The 24,192-nt window shown below is 33.4% G+C and overlaps 2 protein-coding genes and 1 pseudogene across 4 annotated transcripts; 1 reads left to right on the forward strand and 2 right to left on the reverse strand.

Annotated features, from left to right (window-relative positions):
- The first annotated feature begins 8,183 nt into the window (after nucleotides 1–8,183).
- LOC111474106 (protein RDM1-like) lies at nucleotides 8,184–10,152 on the forward strand. Of its 3 annotated transcripts, none has more exons than XM_023119363.1 (4): nucleotides 8,184–8,361; nucleotides 8,778–8,952; nucleotides 9,093–9,475; nucleotides 10,067–10,152. In XM_023119363.1, the coding sequence occupies exons 2-3, from the start codon at nucleotides 8,796–8,798 to the stop codon at nucleotides 9,458–9,460; spliced, it is 525 nt and encodes a 174-aa protein (XP_022975131.1). In that variant the 5' UTR covers nucleotides 8,184–8,361; nucleotides 8,778–8,795; the 3' UTR covers nucleotides 9,461–9,475; nucleotides 10,067–10,152. The 3 variants fall into 3 exon arrangements, with proteins under 3 accessions (XP_022975131.1, XP_022975130.1, XP_022975132.1); XM_023119362.1 differs by having other exon boundaries at nucleotides 10,050–10,135; XM_023119364.1 differs by lacking the exon at nucleotides 10,067–10,152 and having other exon boundaries at nucleotides 9,093–9,768.
- On the reverse strand, nucleotides 9,713–12,593 carry LOC111474105 (pentatricopeptide repeat-containing protein At3g22690-like). Its single transcript, XM_023119361.1, has 2 exons — nucleotides 12,421–12,593; nucleotides 9,713–12,386 (listed from the first exon to the last, which is right to left on the reverse strand). Exon 2 carries the CDS (start codon nucleotides 12,318–12,320, stop codon nucleotides 9,795–9,797), a length of 2,526 nt encoding a protein of 841 aa, XP_022975129.1. The 5' UTR covers nucleotides 12,321–12,386; nucleotides 12,421–12,593; the 3' UTR covers nucleotides 9,713–9,794.
- An 810-nt stretch (nucleotides 12,594–13,403) lies between these two features.
- Nucleotides 13,404–17,489, reverse strand: LOC111474101 (annotated as a pseudogene).
- Between the last annotated feature and the right edge of the window lie 6,703 nt (nucleotides 17,490–24,192).

Consider the following 24,192-nt stretch of genomic DNA (forward strand, 5'->3'; position numbering starts at 1 on the left):
GAAAGAAAGAAAGAACGAACGAAAGAAAGAAAGAGTGAGTGAGTCAGTGTTAAGGGTCTCCCTTCTCCTTCCCCTTTTCCTTTTTAATTCTAGCTGAGACAGACTCAACATGATGGAGCAACGGGCATGCCTTTTATTACCCTTCTTTTTCTTCTTTACCCTCTCTCAAACATCCACTAAACCAAAGGGTCGCCCTAAAAAAGCCTGCCCTCTTTTTCTTCTTTACCCTCTCTCAAACATCCACTAAACCAAAGGGTCGCCCTAAAAAAGCCTGCCCTCTTGGGTCAACACAACGGTTAAGAAGCCTCGCCCTCTTCTTCGAGCCTACCACTAGTACATATTAAACTTTTCGCTCAAAAATTTAAAAACCTGTAATATTGGGGAGATGTTTCGGGTTCCCAAAGTTCAATGTCTGGCTTTGATACTATTGGTAACAGACTTTCCTCTCAAGATTTTAAGAACGTATATGTGAGAGAAAGCTCTCCAACCGAACCGAACCAAACCCTATAGCCTTCAATTTTTTGCCCTGTTTTGGTCTACCATGAAAGCAACAACCGAACCGAACCAAACCCTATAGCCTTCAATTTTTTGCCCTGTTTTGGTCTACCATGAAAGCAAAAGCAACCTAAAGAAGGCAATAAAGATAAAAGCAAAATGTGTATACGAGTAGTAAATGTTTTTTGTTTTGTTCTTTTGTGAGTCAAGGAATGTTTGCGGGAGAAGGCACAGTAATTTCACAAAAAGGGTCATCCATGCCTTCTTTAACGCATTGGCTTTCGTGTTCTTCCACCTCCGTTGAGCTACATCTTTGTTTAAACTAATCAAGCTTTCAACTTTATCATTTTTATGGCTACGAAAAGACAGGGGAGAGAAGGAGAAGACTCAGCTACATACCACAAATACTGTATTCATACCAACCAAGATTGAGTTTTTACATCTTTTTCCCAATAATGATTGGAAGAGATACGGGAAAAAGCCACTCTCTGCCCCAATATCCATGTTTTTTAGTTCCCAATAATGATTGGAAGAGATACGGGAAAAAGCCACTCTCTGCCCCAATATCCATGTTTTTTAGCTTCCAATTTTGACTTGGAGAGGACAATAATGTGGGAACTTCAAACAAAATTCACCTTCTTTTTTGGTTCCTTCTTCCATTGCTTGGTTTAAGGCCATTGTAGAATACGAGGATGTTTGGTCCTTCTTTTTTGGTTCCTTCTTCCATTGCTTGGTTTAAGGCCATTGTAGAATACGAGGATGTTTGGTCCAAATTATCCTGTTTCTTTCATTCTGGATCGTTGGATCAAATTCCTAGTTTCTTCTTCTTGATGCAATATTGAAACAAGTACAAAAAAGTATATAATTTATTTTTAGAAATTATTTCAAATACGTTACCAAATTTATGAACTTGACTAACTTTTTCTTTACTAATTTCCTAATACACAGAGACATTAAATTATGTTTCTAATTTTAAGAATATATTTAAATATAATTAAGTTTATGATAGTATAAATATAAGAATATTTGATATTTTAATTTATTTTGAAGGATGGAATAACTTCCCCCACACACACAAAAAAAATTTTTAAAAATTTCATTAATTTGAAATATCGTTCTTCGTTTTTTTTTTTTTTTTCCTTTTTTGAATATTCTCACAAAAATAAAGTATAAGGAGAAGATATTTAATATTGGTGTAGCATCAAAGGTTTCCCTACCACTACATAATTACTATAGGTTACATAGAACGGTATGACCCACAATGATTAAACTTACTTCTAGTAGCGTAGGGCCTTTTCATATCATTCCCACTAACTTTTAGCTCCAAATTATAATACTTGCATTGCATTTAAAGGGTACAATACCCGCTTAATATAATATCAATATTAAAAAATAATTCTACCTTACTAATCAATTCTATTATTGTCCTAACTGTATCTCAACGTCATAAATGATTTGAAAAATTAATATATAAGAAATTATTTGATGTCGGGTCAAGTAGTCGAAATAAATTTTTCCCTGTAATTAAATTACTTAAAAGAAAATTAATCAAATAAATATACATATTATGTAATTGATAAATTCCGAAATCCTAGGGGAGGTGTTAAATTAAATACATGAATTTGCGTGTGGAGAAAAAATGGATGATGTAAAATTTCCACACGAGTCAGAATTAGACCACGCGCATAAGGATTCCGGCCGCCGCCCACGCGGCAGCTCTGCCACCTTGAGCATCGAAACCACCCAACCGCCGTCGTCCCAGCCTGACCGTTTTTTTTTTTTTCAAGTTTGACGGTGATGGGTTCCATTTGGCTTTTCCCTTTCCTCATCATTGGTTGGCTCAAAAAATAAAAATAAATAAATAAAAGCCTTTTTAATTAAAAAAAAAAGTATTATTTAAATGGACAAAATATAGTGAGGCTACGGCTGAGCATTCCATTTCATTGCTTATAATTATTTTTTTGGAAAAAACTTTATTATTTTAATAATTATTAAAAAATTAAGAAAATATTGGAAATTAATGTTATATTACAAATAGGATTAATCTTCATTCACGTCCCTTGAAGATGATAACAAACTATTATTTATAAGGGTGAAGAAACCTCTCTCTAGAACACCGGAGGAAAAATGAAAGTGAATTGTGTTGGATGATGAAAGTTCTACCTCAGAGAATGATCATAGATTTATAACTGAAGAATACTAACTTCATTGGAATGAGGCTTTTTGGGAAGCCCAAAGCAAAGCCATGAGAGCTTACGCTTAAAATGGACAATATCATACCATTGTGGAGAGTCGTGTTGGTCTATCAAATTAAAAAATAGCAAAGAGAAAGTGGGCATTGAATAGAGAAAACAAAGTGGGGTTAGAATTTGAAATATGTTCCATTTGTTTGTCAATTTCTTGGTGCACTATTTTTCATGACAATTTGCTTTTCCTATTGGAAAAATCAATCTTATTCCCATTTCAACTCCCCAATTATTACCTCCCCAACTCTTTTTCTTACTTTTTTTATTTTTTTATTTTAACACTTTTATTATTAATTTAATTATCTAATTTTATCTTCGAGTCTCCATTCAATTAAAAAAATATAATCTTTTTATTTAATCAAATCATTAAAAATATGATCACACTTGGTGTTTTCGATACATATTTCTATGTTAAGAAAAAATAATAATTGTGAATGTTTGATTAATCTAACACACATAAATAATAGTGTGAAAGTTATCTTATTTATAATCAAATGAATTACAAGGATATGGGAATAGTAATAAATGGAAATAACAATAAATGGAAAGATACCTATGATAATAAGGCAAATATTAGATATTTGCCTTATAATAAAATATCAAATATAATATATATGGTAAACTATAATTTATTACTAAATATCCTTAACAATAATAAATTAAAAAGACGAGAAAAAGAGAGAAGGAAATAATAATAATAATAATAATAATAATTGAAAATAGTAAATTAAAATTATGAGGTACCTCTTCCACTTCTCTTGATATGGATTTGGTACCTTATTCTAAAAAGAGATTTTTTGTTTTTATTTTATTAACAACAGTTTTGAATGGGTTATAAAAATAATTGAATGGGTTGTTTTCCGCTCTTTGTTTAGTATCAAAACTAAGTATATTGTTTCGCGGTCGTGTTTTTCAAAACATAAATAGAAACGTTATCAAACGGGTCTTTTCTATTGTAGTTTTTTCGCGGTCGTGTTTTTCAAAACATAAATAGAAACGTTATCAAACGGGTCTTTTCTATTGTAGTTTTATTCTAACCGTTCGAAACAGTAATCTCGAGACAGATCTTAAACTACACAGAAACACATCCTACAAATCAACGAGCTTCAACACGAACATGTTGAATGAAATTAAAAAGGAAAAAGAAAAAGGGAAGGTACAAATCAACGAGCTTCAACACGAACATGTTGAATGAAATTAAAAAGGAAAAAGAAAAAGGGAAGGTAAGAAGTATCTTGGAATGAATGAGGTTTGAAGATATTCAAATGGGCCCCCACCAAACCATCTTTCTTACATTCCTCATCTTTTCAACCAATAATTCAAAGCATCTATAAATCAATTTGGTTATATGTTTCCCCTTATTTTTGTAAAACCTTCCATCCTCCTCATCATCATCTCATCCATGGTGGAAGATTCCCTTCCAATTCAATTTTCTTTCCACTATATAGTTTAGTTGGGCACTCTCATCCATGGTGGAAGATTCCCTTCCAATTCAATTTTCTTTCCACTATATAGTTTAGTTGGGCACTCGATAGCGACTCGTTCGATGACGTTTTCGTGTTTTCTTATTTTTTATTTTTTATAAATATAAATTTTGTGTAACGGTAATTCACTTATATATAATTTTTTTAAAGAACAAAATCAACTTTCGTCTTTCTTGTTCATGTTTTCTGAATTCACTTATATATAATTTTTTTAAAGAACAAAATCAACTTTCGTCTTTCTTGTTCATGTTTTCTGTTGTTTTTTTACAAGGGCGTTCATATGACTCGAGAGCCTAACTAATTCAAACTATCGAATACAACCCATGGATTAATTTTTTTTCGTTCATATGACTCGAGAGCCTAACTAATTCAAACTATCGAATACAACCCATGGATTAATTTTTTTTAAAAAAAAAAATTGGGTTAGATTGATTTTTTTTTAAATTGAAAATTTAAGTCTGTTCACATGTTGACATTTTTTGTCAGGTCAATGCGACCCATTGGATGATGAAAGTCCCAAATCGGCTAATTTAGGGAACGATCATGGATTTATAAGTGAGGAATATTAGCTCTATTGGTGTAAGACCTTATGAGGAAGTCCAAAGTAAAATCTCGAGAGTTTATACTAAAAGTGGACAATATCATACAATTGTGGAGAGTCGTGTTCGTCTAACACGACCAACCTATTTTGTTGAAGTTGTTTAGGTCACCAACCCAATCGAAATTTTGAGTTGAAATAAAACATTTTCTTAATTTCATAATAAATATAACATAAAATCTTTTTATATTTTCTTTCATAGACTAATTTTCATGTTAAAATTTTACGTTTTTAATTAAACAAAATTTTCGCCAAAAAAAAAAAAATTGTGAGAAGAACAATTAATAAACAATTAGAAAAAAAAATAATCATATTTTTCTTTATTAAATAAAAAGAAATGAGATACATAAAACTAAAAAAGAAACTCATGGAGCCCAAATTTTTAATAAATAATTGTTTATAATAATTTTTTAAACATTTATTTAAATTATAGTCAAAGTTTTGAAATTTTAAAAGGTGGGTTTTTATAATAATTTTTTAAACATTTATTTAAATTATAGTCAAAGTTTTGAAATTTTAAAAGGTGGGTTTCAAATATACATTTATTTTTCTTTGACTTTAGTTAAGATTTGAAAAGTATTTTTATACGTGGAAAATCAAACAAATAAATTAGTCATTATTTCATGACTAATCTTTTCACTTTTTAAAATTACATTTTTAATTTTAATTTTAAATAAAAAATAAAAAAAAACTTCATCAAAATAATATTAATAAATTATTATGAACATCGTATTATTTTTAAATTTTTAAGGTGGTTTATGAACCATTTTAATATTTTAAGAATTTTTAATAGAAAAATGTTTTTCATTATTTTTCAATTTGTATATAATAAGATTAAATCAAATTTTGCATGCATTACAAATTTAACTAATATAACCTAAGCTTATAATATAATCTAACATAAGATTATTAAATCACATGAATATATACCTTTACAACTCAATAACAGCTTATAATATAATCTAACATAAGATTATTAAATCACATGAATATATACCTTTACAACTCAATAACATCCAAATGAATCCATACATACCTTTACAACTCAATAATATCAGATGATCCCAACGCTACTTTTGATGAACGGCTGAGATTTCATCTCGAAAAAAAACTCCGTGGAAAAAAAAGCAGCATATTAATCCCACGTAAATATAATAATTGATAAAAATAAAAAGGAAGTAAATTTAAATTAAAAAAAAAAAAAAAAAAAAAAGAGGAATAAGAGAGAAGATTTGACTGGCGCTTTTGCTTTTTGTTTCCCTGACCACATACAAAGCCTGTGCCAGTGAATCTTGCAGGGGCAAAATCGAGAATTCAGGAGTCAATCAATGCCGGAGAGACGCCACCGCCTCCGTCTCCGCCGCCGCCACCACCACCACCACCGCCAATATTAAACTTTCCTTTATGGAATATTTTAAATCTTAATAACTTATAAGTATACATTTATTTATCCTTTGATAATTTTTTTAAATGAGTAATTATATGTTTTATTTAAAAATTTTAATAGATGCTTAACTTAAGATATGTGGGCCCCACTATGGATTAAAAAGAAGAACATGAGAAATTAATATACTCTTCTTTACTTAAGATATGTGGGCCCCACTATGGATTAAAAAGAAGAACATGAGAAATTAATATACTCTTCTTTCTCAAACAGTCAAAAAAGTAAAAATGAATTTGTCTCTTCCAATCAATTTTGTGTTTTTGGACCCCAAAATCACTCATAAAGCCCAGGAATATATCTACCCACGTTAAATCATTGGAAAATGTGACTACCCTCGACTAAATAATTTTATTTTAGACTATAGTTTTAAGTTTATATTTCATTGGAAAATGTGACTACCCTCGACTAAATAATTTTATTTTAGACTATAGTTTTAAGTTTATATTTTAATTTTAACCTAAGTTTGGATGCATGGTCCACATAATTATTAAGTTCCTATGCTTTAAATTTTATTATAATAGGTCTTTAATTTTTCAACGAATTTTATGACTTTTTAATTGTATACCTAATAAGTCCAAAATTTTTTAAATTTAAGGATCCATATAATATAAACGTGAACGTTTAGAGATTTATTATGCATTTTCTAAATTTAAAAAACCTATTTCACATCAACTTAAATATTTACTAATTAAATTTGTAATTTAATTTAATTATTTAAATACGGGACTAAAATAGTAATTTAATAATTAATAACCAAAATATGTCCTCTCTCTTCTCCACCATTCATATTTCTCCTCTTATGTCTCGTAGTCAATGCCTATTTACTCTCTATTCTCCACTACTCATGCTTTGAATTGTTGTTCATCTTCTTCTTTTTCCATAAATGGTGGCTTAGGATTGTTCCAAGGCTCAAATATGAGTTGGGTTTTGTTTTATTTGGATCAATTTTTCCTCATGGGTGTTGTTTTGCTATGTGAACGGGTTGAAATTGAGTGTTCGGGTGGATTGAACATGTAGTTTTGTTTGAATAATTTATAATATTTTTATTTTTAAACCGTGCCTGAGGTTATTTGGAGCTCTTTTTAAATCGTGGGTCGGGCAACCTTTTGTTGCTCGACTTTACTCATAGAATATTAATATTTATGTGCCGATGATCATCATGTCTAAACTCGTTCATCAAAAAAAAAAAAAAGTTGTTTTAGAGTTTCTTGACATTTTAGAGCCAACAAATTAACATGGGTAATTTTAAACATGTTTTTGTCCTTATATGCCATCTAAGGGAGAAATGCTCCAAGCAAATGCACTTTGTTGATATGGGTAGGATCACTCCTATTCGAACGTGGTCTCGGTTCATTCATATGCTTCTTCCTTTATTCGAGTGTTACATATATACTCACGATATGATCTTTCTCGTGTTTAAAGTCAATGTAAAACTATAGTCAAATTTTAAACCACGTCTATTAGAAAAGATTTGCATACCCTTATAAGAAATGTTTGCCAAATTAGACGCCTGCAGCCAAACAGGGCGTTGTGTTGGGCGTGCAAAATTACAAACTTCCATCACCATCATAATTATTTATTAATTTGGAGTTAATTTTATATTTATTGAAGTAATGATAATATTAATGTAAACAAATAAAGGCTTTCCACCCGCACGCTAATCATATGAAAATGGGCCGAACATACAAGCATGCTACTCCCAACATAATCATTGTAACATTTTCTTTTTTCCAAATTAAGCAATTTTGTAATTTCCATAATTAATAATTAATTAATTTTTTTTTTAAAAAAACTCATTATGGGCTTAGATTTTGGGCCTGAAATTGACGGGCTTCTAAGATGGGCTTCACATTTCATGTACATGTTCTCCTCTTGAATGCCCACAAGGTGTTTGTTCTTTTGCCCACTTGAAACTACCATAAGGTGTTTGATACTCCGTAAGCCATTCCATCCAAAGCTTCTGCAACGTTTTCCAAAATTCGAGCTCGTTGGATTCGTTACTGAGCTCGGCTGATTATCCGTGGTGAAACCCAGATAACAGAAGAGTTTCGGCTTTACGATTCGAAGCTCTCCCTCTTTTCTCAAAATACGAAGGTACCTCATGATCACTCTGACTTCCCATTTATCCATTACCCTCTCTGTTCTTCCATTTTGTTTGTTTGAGATGTCAATTCTTATTGGATATCATCCTGTGTGTGGATTTTCCAGAATGTTGCTTCATTGTTTGATGCAGTGTCGTAATAGAATTTCATTAGTTCTTAGAGATTGCCCTAGATATTGATGGCTATTGAGTGTAGTAATAATCTGAGCTTGTTCCTTGGCAGAAACTGAGTGCATTGCTTCATAGTTGCATGTGCGAGGTGTTCTTTGGGAATGGGAATGTGTGATAGTAAGATAGTGATGGCCCAATGGGGTGATTAGTTCCAATTCCGTGATTAAGTTTTGTTATGAACATGAGATTGAAACTTTAAAGCTGTTATTTATTAGTAACCACGATATTTTTTCTCCAGAGTTCCATTCTTTATAAAATGAAGAGGCCAATGCCATGGAATGAACAGGTAGATGTTATCTCATCAGGTGAATCTTCTTCCTCTGATTCAGAAATAGGAGGACAAAATGATGGATTTGAGTTCAAGCCCTCCATTGATGACTTCAAAATTCCTGCAAAGGAGATGACATCTGAAGGTAATTTGATCTTTGTCTTTGTTACACCAACAGTTTGAAGTACTTCGTGAGATAAATTTAGAGTTTCTATATATAAATTTTCACATCCATAAGCTTTGGAAAAGAGGATCTTCTGTGAAATGTCATCTAATGATATGCAGACATGTTGATTAAAAGGGCAGAAATGTATCAAGAATACATGAAACAGATCCCGATCCCGGCATACCGTGGATCTGTTATACCATTTACAACATGGATGGGACTAGGCAAATCTATAAAGCAGCTATATGGACAGCCTTTGCATTACCTGACTAACATTCAACTCAAACAGTGGGATCAATTAAGGTTCGGAAGTGTGGATGAATATAAGCCATTGGATACCATAATTCATCCGAGTAAAGCTGAAGCAACTGTATGGCTGGTTGAAGAGATTCATCGGCGCACCTCGTCACATCATCATGTTGCTAAGCTCTGGTTATCGGACTCAATGCACGAAGTGTATGTTGACTCCATTTTCCCCCAACTATGAAAGCTGCTGCTCTCAGTTAAGTTCTGATCTATGCTGATATTATAACATATTTCTAGAAGACTAACTTGCGTTGACTATGTGAATTGTAATAGAAACAACATAGTTCTTTAGTCACACTGCTCTTGAATGTGCAGGTTTCTTATCAACTGACATAGAACATGCTCTAGCATTGCCTCTTCTGTCCATTGTTGTGTCTGTCTGTGAAGTAGTTGATTGCATTTACTTTTGTAGCTTACAGATAGAAAAGCACTCTTAAGTTTCACAGAGATCGAATGTAAATCAATAGTGAAGATGCATATTTTCTTTTACAATTCTTTCCTATCTGAGAATTCTGTTACCAATAATCACCACATGAACACAACCCTTGTCGAAAGAAGTGAAACCTATTATTATCTCGTATTGTTATTTCCCTATCATAAACTTTTGAAACGTATTTGGCAAATGCATGACAGTCTGAGCACGTTCGGAGATTCTTGATGACACGAATAGGCAGGTGCTTTTTTGTACTTATAAGCCCGTAAGCCATCGCCAGCTTCTCGCTATGCTGATTGAGTAGATAATGTTTCTCCTGTTCATTTACATCAAGCAGAACATTGGTTAAATCAGGAACATAGCCAGCATCCCCAAGCCTGTTGGTGATTTCTTTCAACATCATGTCAATGTGACAAGTTTCTGGGTGTGATCTGTCGCCCGAGGTAAATTCATGAATAACTCCATCGACTTCGATTGAGCTTGAACCAGGCATTTTTCTAACTCCTTTCTCCTTCAAATGTAGCCTCACATTAGCAACATCAGCCCACTGTTCAGCCGACGCATATATGTTTGATAGAAGCACGTGAATCCCAGACCTTTCTGGAGCCGTTTCTGCCAACCTTTCAGCTGCAAATGTAGCCAGTTCGACGTTTTTATGAGTACGACATGCAGCCAATAGAGATCCCCAGATAATTCCATTGGGTTTCATTGACATGCTCTTTATAATGTCAAGAGCTTCTTCTAGCTTACCTGCACGGCCTAATAGATCGACCATGCAACCATAATGAACAATCTGTGGGGAGATTCCATGTTGCTTCATTGACTCGAATATGAGCTGCCCTTGTTCCACAAAACCACCATGGCTACAAGCTGTTAATATGTTTACAAAAACTACTTGATCAGGTTTCACCCCTTGTCTTAGCATCTCACTATAAAGTTCTATAGCTCTCTCTCCATTCCCATCCACAGCCATTGCTCCAATGGCTGCTGTCCATGCCGAGACGTCTTTTCTATCCATATTGTCGAACACTTTCATCGCACTACGAGAGTCACCACACCTAGCAAACATATCGACTAAGGCTGTCTCAAGCAACATATCACAGTCGATATTGTTCTTTATGATATATGCATATATCCATTTGGCGAGTTCGAGAGCTCCTAGATATCCACATGCAGATGCAACTTCTACCATCGTCACCCTGTCTGCTTCTATTTCCTTTGTTTGCATTTCTCGAAAGAGTTCAATTGCCTCCTCGAACATACTCTCTTGAACCAAAGCACTAACCATTGTGTTCCATGATACTATGTCCTTTTCAAGCATCTCATTGAATATCTTCTTTGTCGACTCTAAATCTCTATTTCTAACATAACTAACAAGTAATGAGTTCCACGACACAATGGTCTTATTTGACATACCGTGGAAAACTCTGTAGGCCATTTCTTGTTTTCCACACTTCATATACATGTCAATCATTGCATTGCAAATGTTATCCCAACCTTCATACCCATTTCTTAAAGCAAAATTATGGCAGCACCTCCCAAGTAGATAGTCTCCCATCTGCCCACATGCTGAGATTGCTGATAACAACGAAACTCTATCGGGTTGAAGATCTACCTGAAACATATCTACCATGACAGAAAGTACCTCTTTCGGCATGCCCTGGCGTGCGAAATTTGACATGATTGTGTTACACAAAACCAAATTCTTATCAACACATTCATTATATAGTAGCCTTGCAGCAGCAGTTTCTCCACATTTCATGTACATATCCACAAGTGCATTCACCATATGAGTATTAAGCTCCACTTCGGACTCTTCGATATAAGCATGAATTTTCATGGCCAGTTCAAGATCTTTCAACTTGGAACAAGCTGATATCACACACACCATTGTGACAGAATTGGGTCTAACGCCTGCCTCGATCATTTGGAAAAACAAAGCCACAGCCTCACTGGAAGAATCTGTCCTAGCATAACCACAAATCAAGCTGGTCCATGAAACAACATTTCTCTCAGGCATTTCATCAAACACCTTCCGAGCAGACGAAAAATCTCGTGCTTCTGCATACAGATGTATCAGAGAATTAGCAACAAACATATTTCCTTCCAAACCAATCTTCGTAAGAGCTCCATGGAGTTGAACCCCTCCTGAAAATGCAGCAGTCTTTGCACACGCACTTAATAAAAATGGAAATGTGAAGTTGTCTGGCACAAACCCAGTCTCGATCATCTGAATGTACAATGAAACAGCTTCATCACAAAGCCCTGAAGCAGAGTATCCCCTAATTAACGAATTGTAGATGAAAACAGTAACATTTGCTTCGTCGTCTTCCTGAAAGAGCTCGAATACCTTTCGAGCATAATCCAAGCTTTCTAAAGTGCCCATTTCCACGCAAGTGGAAATCAACTTAGTTACAGTTGATTGTTTCCGAATGAGACCCTGCTTCGACGCGTAGCAGTGCAATTGTCGAAGTTCATCCATGGTTTTGCAATTTTGGAACAACCCAATTTGAAAACGGAGGGAAGCGATATGCTTTGAGTCATTCTGAGCGGTGGGTATGATGAAGCTCGGCGTCACAGAGACGGTTGTATGAAGATTTGCCGCCATTACGGTGTGTCAGTTGTTGCACTGTGAAGCTACCCACTTTGTTTTGGATGAAGAATTGACTCAGAGCACTTGTAACCCAGCAGCAACTGCAAGCAAGTCGATTTCGCCACACATGCACAACTTCGAGATTGGTCGCCCAAAGGAGCTACCTTTTGTTTGTTTTCTCTGTTTCGGATTTTATCTCAAATTCATCGACTATATAGCTTCAAATATAGTGTTATTGGAGGGCGTTTGAAAAGTGAGTAGACTACCGAAGCCAAACCCATGTCTGGGAGAGAAGTTGCAAACCCAAGTTTAGTTCGAGTATATTTCATTAGATAAGGTACAAATCATCTTTTGGTTCGATCTCTACTTCTACTATATTAAGCTTTTTGATCCATAAATTCATGGTACAAATCATCTTTTGGTTCGATCTCTACTTCTACTATATTAAGCTTTTTGATCCATAAATTCATGTATCTTGCCACTTAGATTTGGTAGGTAAGTATGTCTTTTTCTAGATTCCATTAAGCTGAAAGATGGAAGACATATATCAAAAATCGTTTAGATATATACTTGGCTCTTGAAAGCTCAATATAGGCCGAAAAAGCATGTTAATCATCTACGCAGGCCCTAATACCCCGAATGCTTAGCTAAAATGTCAAACAAAAGTCATAACTAATAAGAGCACTCATTCAAATTTGGATGTTCGTCAGGTATCAAAATCTGGCTTCTATCAAATAGGACGGAGCAGAGCTTACTGCTAGTAGAACAAAAGCTAGGAAAGGGGGTTGCTAGTTAATATGTTGAACCGTCGTCCAAAACGCTTCCTTATCAAGTAGGGTTTACTCATCCTAAGACAGACATTTTATTTCCCAAGTTTTGAATTTGAATAAGACAGAGATGAAGCAGAAACTTAACAGAGAAAATATCATTCCGGGGACACTAATGCTTCAATAAACAAATGAATTGGGCTGTGTTTGTTCTATACAATCTACACCATACTAGTTTAAAACGACCAGATTCTCAAAAGAATAAATAAAAACTATTGGGAAGAGAACGCTTCATTGACAAGTTTAAAACGACCAGATTCTCAAAAGAATAAATAAAAACTATTGGGAAGAGAACGCTTCATTGACAAGTCCTGAAGGCAAAGAAAGCTTGGTAACTGCAGTCACAATATGAGAGAGCAGTTTTCAGCAGCTACAAGGAAATATTATCACATCACAAATGCGCAAAAGTAAACAAAAACCACCTAGTTTTGACTCTACTTTATTTCTACATCATTCAATTGATGAGTATGAACGAATCACGGACCGCGGGGCGTACCGAAACAGAAGCACCTAGAGACTTGGTCATCAGAAACCATCCCACCTCCTTTACTTGTATCAATGCCTTCCAACATTTTGACAACCTCATCCATTTCAGGGCGTTTGGATGGGTTGCCATCCCAGCATTTCTTCATCACATTAGCCAGAGAACTAGGACAGCACTTTGGGATATCAGGTCGCAGGTTCTGGAAAAACAAAAATGATCTTCTTCATAGACTATATACATAATAAACATGGAGATCATAACAAGACTGAGTTCTTTGGTATTGACACTATTTTCATGTTCTACGCTGCTCCTTTGACATTTGGTATGAACATAAAACAAATGGGAACGAACACGAAATTTAAGAGACATTTGATTTCATACAATGCAAAGTAGCATACCTGACGAACAACAGCAGATGAGACATCAGCAAAACTAAGATCGGGGTATGGCATATCACAACAGTAAATTTCCCATAAGCAGATGCCAAAGCTGTAGACATCACATCTTCTATTGTACGGCTTCCCATCAAGAACCTATAATGGTAGTAGACACTGACACTGTGAGTTCCTACTACTATACAGAAACTAGACGATAAAGAACCTATAATGGTAGTAGACACTGACACTGTGAGTTCCTACTACTATACAGAAACTAGACGATAGATATGATTATTATCAATTATTATTCATTTTGCCCAAAAACTCCGAACATATTTGAGCAAACACACCTTGACTAAAATTATTCGAAAATCATTCAGAACGAATGTATATGTAAGATCCCATATCGGTTGGATAGGAGAACGAAACATTTTTTTTATAAGGGTGTGGAAACCTCTCCCTAGCAAACGCGTTGTAAAAGCCTTGAGGGGAAGCCCGAAAGGGAAAACCCAAAGAGTACAATATCTGTTAGCAGTGGGTTTGGGCCGTTACAAATGGTATCAAAGCCAGACATTGGGCGATGTGTTAGCAAGGAGGTTGAGCCCCAAAGGGGATGAATTGGGAGCGACATCGATTGTAGAAGGGCGATGTGTTAGCAAGGAGGTTGAGCCCCAAAGGGGATGAATTGGGAGCGACATCGATTGTAGAAGGAAATGAGTGCCAGCAAAGACGCTAGGCCCTGAAGGGGGGTGTATTGTGAGATCTCACATCCGTTGGGGAGGAGAACGAATCATTCTTTATAAAGGTGTGGAAACCTCTCCCTAGCATACGCGTTTTAAAAACCTTGAGGGGAAGCCCGAAAGGGAAAGTCCAAAAAGGACAATATCTGCTAACGGTGAATTTAGGTCATTACGTAAGGTTGGCAGAACAAGCCACCAAGAAGTAAGTAAACCAAAATATAGAGATTTTTGGGTCTCCAAAGGTTGATACAGAAGAACATAATATTTAAAATCAGTAGACTTTCTTCGATACATTAAAGCCATTTATAATTTGAGAATATCTACATGCGGTGCTAAATGCTATGACACATGGTAAAACAACAGAGCAAGCGCCTAATAAGAGAATATCTACATGCGGTGCTAAATGCTATGACACATGGTAAAACAACAGAGCAAGCGCCTAATAACCACATATAATAAGAACAGAATGAAAGATACCTCTGGGGCCATGTATCCAAGAGTACCAGTTTCCCCAGTCATGTCTCTTGGATTCTGAGCTTCGACACGGGCAACCCCAAAATCAGCAATTTTGAGAGTTCTTTGTCATGTCTCTTGGATTCTGAGCTTCGACACGGGCAACCCCAAAATCAGCAATTTTGAGAGTTCTTTGACTATCTAACAACATATTTTCAGTTTTGACATCACGGTGTACAATCTTCTTGGAGTGTAGATAGCTAAGCCTGTAAAATTGGTTATAATCCATATCAGCAAATTGTCTAGCAAAGGCTTGATCAACAGCGAGAAAGAGACTTACCCTCTGGAGAGATGCAAAGCTATTTGAATCACAACCTTAAAGGCAAGTTTCTTTTTCCTGTTCCTTATCAAGTATTGTTTTAATGTGCCACCAGGAAGATACTCAACAACAACACAGCAGGCTCTAGATGGAAGGGAATTTTGACCATCCATCGAAGAGCCATTTGAAGGAATCTTAAACACAGCAGGCTCTAGATGGAAGGGAATTTTGACCATCCATCGAAGAGCCATTTGAAGGAATCTTAAGATTTGTAGCTCCCATTGAAGCTCCAACAAACTGTTATCAAAGATAAAAAGGATAATCATTACCCAGCTCAAAAACCAGAGTTTGAAGCTCCAACAAACTGTTATCAAAGATAAAAAGGATAATCATTACCCAGCTCAAAAACCAGAGTACCAAAAACGAAGAAGAAGAAAACAGTGTCAAAGAGGCAAAGAAAAGAAAGTTTCATATACAGAAAAATATAGTAAAAAAGTTGTCACGTGTATGAACATCAAGCATTCACAATAAGAACTTGAAGCAAGAAAAATATAGTAAAAAAGTTGTCACGTGTATGAACATCAAGCATTCACAATAAGAACTTGAAGCAGAAGTTCGTACTTTTGTAACATTAGGATGATCAAGCTTGTGCCAGACAGCAACCTCTTGCTGAAACGATGCACGCAAAGCAGCAGTTTCAGCAGATGTGGCAAGACCATCCTCCCCCCAGTCCAATAGCTTTACTGTAATAAGAAAAGTACAGTTCAGCAGATGTGGCAAGACCATCCTCCCCCCAGTCCAATAGCTTTACTGTAATAAGAAAAGTACAGTTCAGCGATAATTCGATATCGATGAAAATTTTTAGAACGATGTTTTGATTAAAGTCTAACAAACACCCAGCTTGAAGCTTGCATATACAGAATTCCAAGCTGAATCGTAAAGGACATTTACCAGCAACATCTTGCAGCTTGAAGCTTGCATATACAGAATTCCAAGCTGAATCGTAAAGGACATTTACCAGCAACATCTTGATTGTCATATGTACCCCTGAACACCGTCCCGTAAGTCCCGTGAGCAACGACATATCGAATATCGAGTTTAGACAAATCAATCTCCCACTCCTCCTTAGGCTTTTGTGTCTCAACGCCAACATCGAATATCGAGTTTAGACAAATCAATCTCCCACTCCTCCTTAGGCTTTTGTGTCTCAACGCCAACGCTCTTGGACCAAACACGGCTCAAGTGCTTTTCCAGCTGCATATCCAGGTTTTTCAAATCAATCTTATCTGCTCTAAATATCATATCTTTGCTGCTAATGCTTCCCATACTAGCATCCTTCGAGTTCAGCGATTTATCCTCATTTCCTTTCGAATCCATTGCTAAGATCCAGACAGATAACTCAAATAGAACAATCTTAGACCTGAGAAATCAAACAGGGTGAAGAACACGGCCTAGGAAAGTAAGAACTGCACAGAATTTTGGTATCTTTCAGAAATCAAACAGGGTGAAGAACACGGCCTAGGAAAGTAAGAACTGCACAGAATTTTGGTATCTTTCGTACTTCCCATTATGCTAGAGAATCCATGAACCTGTTCAAAAGTGAAAATAAAAAACAAAAGAAGATCAAATTCAGACTCCTCCAAACTTGAATCTACTTCACCGACAAAGTTTAACTCAAAACAACAGGCAGATTGATCTTTCAAAAAGAGAATGTTTGATCAAAATCCAAGAACACCAAACTTTCCAACTCAACCACCCAATAAAAATACGAACTACCTCCAATGTTGACCGATGCCCCCAAAATAATAATAATTAACCACCACCCAATAAAAATACGAACTACCTCCAATGTTGACCGATGCCCCCAAAATAATAATAATTAACCTTTCAGAATCAATAATAGCCAGAATAGAAAAGCTAGAAGACTACTCCTCTTATCAGGAAAACCCCAGTTGACAATTGAGTTCAAAACCTTCAGAAAACGACCCAAATTATGACTAACGAAAGGCCAATACGAAGCACCCAATTGAGTTCAAAACCTTCAGAAAACGACCCAAATTATGACTAACGAAAGGCCAATACGAAGCACCCGAAATCTAAATAGGTAAAAACACAAGAAAAAAGTTAAGAGAAGACAATTCAATAATTGTAATTTCCTTTACCTCTCAGCAAAATCAGACCCGCCGAAGAAGGAAAAGAGCCCCCACAAGAAGCACGAGCGCAGACCCACCAAAGGCCCCTAGCCAGAAAGCGAACGAGTTGAAGAAAGAGGCCGTAAATGTTGACTACCACAGCAAATGAAGAAATACAGCCATGAAACAGGCGGAAAGTCGGGTATACTTTTAGGAGTCAAAGGAAACGAAGCCGACGAAGTAGAAGGAAAAATCTAAGAAGCGCCATTGGCGCTATCACCGGACGCGATTAGGGTAATGGAAGAACAAAGAATCGTACAGCGATAAAAAATCGTGAAAACAAAAGGAACCAGCAATTCGAATCGAAACACCTCAGAATTTGGGAACGATGAATAGAAAAGCGCGGGGGTTTGGCTATATCATGGAGTAGGGATTCGACACTGACCCTTTCAAATTTGTCGAAATGTCTATAGAAATTGGAATTAGCAAAAGAATTGTATTTCGATTTTTCAACTAAATTACCTGTATGAATCAAACGATGAACCGAGATTTCTCCTCGTTGTTCACCCCAATTCATCTCCAATCAGATCATCCACAATAATAGCAATGATAATAATAATAATAATAATAATTACACAGTAACATTTATAGAAAATAAGTCATTTTTGTTTAAAAACGACAATAATAAATAATTTATTTCCCTTCTAAATTAGCAAAATACACGCCCTCTAATATTTTGGTCATAATTTGAATAATTATAAATAAAAAAAAAATGGCACATTACACGCTTTATCCCTAGTTTAATCAAAATATAATTATGATTCAAAATTTAAAGGTGGAGCGGATATCCTTTTAAATAAGAAAAATTAAATAGGTATAATTATTAAAATTCAAGCATGTATTTTCGATTAAAAAAAAACATAAATTTAAATTCGTTAAAAAAAAAAAAAAACTCTAAAATTACTACTAATTCAAATTAGTGATTTTTTTTTTTTTTATTATTATTTTTTTTTTTTGTCTACGGTTTTAAATTTGTGAAGTCCCATGTTCAATCATTATTTTGCCTTAGTTGAATGGATGGTAGTTTATGTAGGGTCATTTTCGTCAAAACAGTGTAACTTTATGTACCGTTATTGAAACAAACGTGTATCATCTAAAACTAACGCTATTTTATGGATAATTTTTATTTATTTATTTATTAAAGTAAAAGAATATTTATAGCAAGAAAAGGTAAAAATAGCTAAAAGGTTTATTTTGACATTTAGAAACCGAGTGAAATGAAAATGAAGCGGCCGACATTGAGAGGCAGCTCTAAATGCAATGCATCTAATAATTGTACGGACCTCCTTGTCTCTACCGGCTACCTTCCGTACCGGTAACATTGGTTTCCTTTACCCATTTCATAAGGTAATCAATTAAATCAAATGAATATGGTCAAATTTGTGGATGTCACTTTCATTTTTTTAATTTTAATAATTAAATTACAAATTTAATTTTGAACTCTCTATATATATTATATAATCACAATGACCTTTCAATAATAATAATAAAGCCTATCGGTTGATTGCGTATAGTTTCGAAATTTAAAAGGAAGAGTTGATTTTAAATAATTTATTTAGCACACAATTTCAATTAAATAACTAAAATATTTTAATTATAATTAATATTTTAGTTAAATAAACCATTATTTTCTTTCCTTTTTTTTTTTCCGGAAAATGAATCAAATACAAAAAAAAAAAAAAATTGTGGAGTTTTGGGCCGTGAAATTGGGTGGAGCGAAGAATCAATCAAAATTTGGGCCGGGTCAAGCTGAGCCCAATTGTTCACACACAGTTTTTTCTTTTAGTCGCGTGTCAGATGTCGTTTTGCAGAACTTTGATATTTATTTCTACTTTCTAAAAATTAACGTTAAATATGTTTTTTAATAACAATAATTTCAATTTTATGTTTTTTTTTTTAGTTAGACCCATCCGAATCAGATTTAAGCTGAAATTATATAGGACTCGAGACTCGATTAGGTCTAATAGAGAGGTCATTAGGCCAAAATGCTCAAAAGGCCACCTCAAACGAGTTGAGTCAAGATGGACAAAACACAAATGGACAATAAGTTCGAGAGACGTTTGGTTCAACATTTTTCTAAACTTATCCAAAAGATATGGAAAAGAAACCCTAAGTCAACTCTATTTTTTATTTAATTACATTGTATATTATTGGTGCATTTTATAACTACTACCTAAGTATTTCATTAGTTAATTATGAATTACAAAATTTCAAACCATTTTATTTTTGTCCACCTTCCATTTGGAATTGCATGCAATATTCTTATTCTAAATTGGGTTAATCAACTTAGATTCTCTTATTTCATGCCAAAAGTAACAAACAAAAGTGTTATTCCTAAATTGGGTTAATCAACTTAGATTCTCTTATTTCATGCCAAAAGTAACAAACAAAAGTGTTATTCGATAAACATATCATTGCATATTTATTTACTAACGTACATTAAACACTTTCCCATCTTTATTATTGATATATTAATCCTATCCAAACCTAATTCAATTAACGTACATTAAACACTTTCCCATCTTTATTATTGATATATTAATCCTATCCAAACCTAATTCAATTGAGTTGGTTTGCTCCTATAAGCATAGGGTGTTTAGAACGTGGCATATGAAGAAACTTACTGTCTACTACATGAATATGGATACTCATTTTTGTTTAATGCATACCACGTCAACATTAGAAATATCTATTTAATTTGTGAAGTCAAGATGAAGATTTTTCGTTTAAAAAGAGAATAGACGAGGGAGCGGAAAGGGATTTCTACCTCACCTCGTAAGCTATCTCGGGTCAACATCATTTTATGAAAACACCAAACTTGGCAAGTTGAGAAAAAAAAGAGGTGATTTTTTATTGGTGGGGTCAGAGTGGACATATAAAAAAACACTTTGAGCTTCCTTCTTTTGGGTCTTTTCTTCGACAAACAGCACAAACAGTGCCCAGTGGGAGCCGTTGAACTTCCTCCTTTTCATGTTCCAAAGACTCCGCCCCCTAAACCAAACCTAAAACCTACCCATCAATAACATAAAAGTCAATACACCTCTTTGATTTTCTTCCCTTCAAGATTATGTCATTAACCAAAAGACAGAGATATTTGCTAAAATGATAATTGGAATATTGAATGAATAAAAAAAGGGTCGTAAACAAATGAACCTGTACGTACGACCGTTCACAAATGTCACTAAACAAGTAAAGGGCAACAAACAGTTCTCGTGGATCAGGAACGAATCATAGAACAACAAGACATGAAGGACGTGAAGGACGAAGACAGAATATAAAACATATTTCCAATAATTAAAACTACGTATTTTTTATGTTCCACTCTTTGGCCGAATTTGGTTAGGTTTTTGGTTCCGACCTATTTTGTTGGTCAATCCCATTATTAAACTCTCTGACAATTTTGGTCCAATATAAAATAAATAAATAGAGATTAATTTATTTTAACCTTTTAAACTGGTTCCATGGTTAGTTAATAAGTTATGTAATACAAAATTGAAAAATTTAGAAATGGAATAAAAAATAATAATAATAAAAAGACAAGGTGGTTCTCATGCTCTGCCACCGAATCTATGTATAATTATGGGATGCATGCTTTATTTCCACATGCACTCGACACTATCATTTCTACTTCCTAAAAGGTTTGGAAAGGACAGACTTGCTTTATTTCCACATGCACTCGACACTATCATTTCTACTTCCTAAAAGGTTTGGAAAGGACAGACTTGGAAAATGGTTTTGGTTCATCTTCAACTTTGGTCTCCTACTTTACTTCAATTTTAATCTATCATATAAATCTCAAGTTTTGGTTCATCTTCAACTTTGGTCTCCTACTTTACTTCAATTTTAATCTATCATATAAATCTCAACTATGCAACCTACAATTTGAACTGAATATGAGTTTTTGAGTTAGCACATCCTCGCGAGACCACGACCCTTTTGTCTTCACCATTGTAGCACGTGTGTAGACCAGGACATAAGAGGCATGATGACTTGACATCATCCTCACCTCCCTCCTACTTATCACTGGGAGTCTACTCAAAGTTTCAACCGGATTGGCAATTAAACACGAGGGTTAACCCAACATCTTACAACACGAGTTGATGCAATCATGCATGACCTGTGTCTGCGTTCTTGAAGGCACCCTTTTTCAAGAGGAAATATTTATAATTTTCACAAAAGTTGAGTTATGAATTTATTTTCAAGTTGGTCATAACAAAATGTCAACTTGGGAAAACCTTTAAACTTTTCGATTTTTTAAAAATTCAACTCAAAAAAAATCTAACCCTATCTAAATAAATAAATAATTTATTAATTACAAAAGAAAAAAATAAGAGAGGTGACCGGCGTGTGTAAGGCAATGGAAATGGACCACGCACCTAACACATAAAGCAGACAATTTTTATACGCGCCCTGCCAGCGCGGCACCGGAAAACGACACTGACGTGTCTTGTTGCCACTGTGTCTTTGTCATGCACGCCACAAACATGACGGTCGTCTACGCTTGTAATATGCAGGAATATTGGGGATTTTTGTATATTAAAAAAATATTATGGTCTTAAAATGCTATTGTCTTCCTCAAGTGCGTATATTTATCTATATATATATTTAAATGTCGATTTTGAACTTTTTAGTTAAAAATGTATATTTTAATAATTAAGTGGATTTCTGTTTTATTTTTAAAGTAAAATTCAAGTTATTCTTAATATGTCTGTAATTTTATTTAAGTGGATTTCTGTTTTATTTTTAAAGTAAAATTCAAGTTATTCTTAATATGTCTGTAATTTTATTTTCATGTATAAATATATTTTTAAAAGTTTAAATTTTTAATAACATTTGACCTATTTTATCACTTTTAAAAATCTTTTATTTTAAAAATTATTTAATGATTATTTGAAAATTTTACAATATTTGAAAAGTTCACATAGATAATTTTAATTATTTTAATTGAGTTATTAAAATTCTAAATAAATTAAGTTTTATTTGAAATATATTTTATTTTCTTTAATTTGGATGCTTTTCTCTCAATTTTTTTATAATGATTTTTTATTTTATTAAGGAAGCGCTTGAATTATTAATCAAATTAAAAAAATAATTATATATATATGATTTTTTATTTTATTAAGGAAGCGCTTGAATTATTAATCAAATTAAAAAAATAATTATATATATATATATATATATTTCAAATTTGGCTTGTTTATTTTTAAAAATATAGATAAAAATATAAAAATAGAGAAACTCTGAGCTGATTTTTTAAAACTAAAAAACTAAAAATCAAATAATCCAATTTTATAAACTTAAAAATAAAAAACACACAAAATAAAGCTATTTAAAGAATTTTATGTTAATTGTGGACCATTGATTCTTATATTTATAAAATATTATATATATATAAATTAGTCGAATAAGACATGGATTAATAAGTTCGTGAAAATAAAGTAATATTTATTTTTTAAAATAAAATTGAACAATTAATATTTTAAATAAAAACAGGTCACACTTATAAAATTCTTAATTATAACAAGGTACAATGTATTATTTACGGTTTTTTTGGATTAAGTCAACTAATTAATTGCGTTTAATAAAAAAATTTAGTTCATTATCAACCCAAAATTGATTAGTTGAATTCTCGAATTTTTTATTTGTTTTTTAAGAAATTTTTTTATTTATACAATTAAAGGAAAAATGCTTTCATTGTGATTTTTAAAACTTATATGTAATAAATGTGTTTATTTATACAATTAAAGGAAAAATGCTTTCATTGTGATTTTTAAAACTTATATGTAATAAATGTGACGTTGAGACTTTAAAGCATTAATTTTGTTTACGTATTGAAAGCATTAATTAAATATGCAAATGGATTACTAATTTTAGACCAACATTGCATTAAAATGAAAGGAAGTTTGTTAATTATTGGGTTAATTAAAGAAATACTCCTTTTTTATATATATTAAAAATATGAAAGGAAGTTTGTTAATTATTGGGTTAATTAAAGAAATACTCCTTTTTTATATATATTAAAAATAAGTTTTTTTTTAATAATTAAACAAATATTTGTAAAAAATCAGTCGATTGATTAAAGTGATTAAAATTAAAAATTTAATATTTTAACCGATTAAATTATACTCGAGATAATTAAACTATAATTATGCATATTTTTATTTATAGCGATTAAAATTTAAAAAATAATGTCATTGTTTTTTTTTAACGGTTTATCTATATTAATCAATAAAATGAAAAAAAAAAAATCTTTTATAATTTTAAAATTCAATCAATTAAAAAAATAAATAAAATTGTAAAGGAAAAAAAGGTGGGGTATGGCACGTGAGAGGCGCGTGGCCTTTGACCGTTCAATCACAAAAAGCTCATGTCCACCGAAGATTCAATGCTCAGCGATGTAGAGTAACTATTACGTCATTCCCTCATTCCCGCTCATGTCCACCGAAGATTCAATGCTCAGCGATGTAGAGTAACTATTACGTCATTCCCTCATTC

This window comes from Cucurbita maxima, unplaced genomic scaffold (assembly GCF_002738345.1).
Source record: "Cucurbita maxima cultivar Rimu unplaced genomic scaffold, Cmax_1.0 Cma_Scf00244, whole genome shotgun sequence".
Taxonomy (NCBI): Eukaryota; Viridiplantae; Streptophyta; class Magnoliopsida; order Cucurbitales; family Cucurbitaceae; genus Cucurbita; species Cucurbita maxima.

Bases quoted from the DNA above. Each gene is read 5' to 3' on its own strand.
- LOC111474105 (XM_023119361.1), bottom strand. From the start codon at position 12,320: ATGGCGGCAAATCTTCATACAACCGTCTCTGTGACGCCGAGCTTCATC.
- LOC111474106 (XM_023119363.1), top strand. From the start codon at position 8,796: ATGAAGAGGCCAATGCCATGGAATGAACAGGTAGATGTTATCTCATCA. The intron at 8,953-9,092 runs GTAATTTGATCT...AATGATATGCAG, and splicing joins AAAGGAGATGACATCTGAAG to ACATGTTGATTAAAAGGGCA.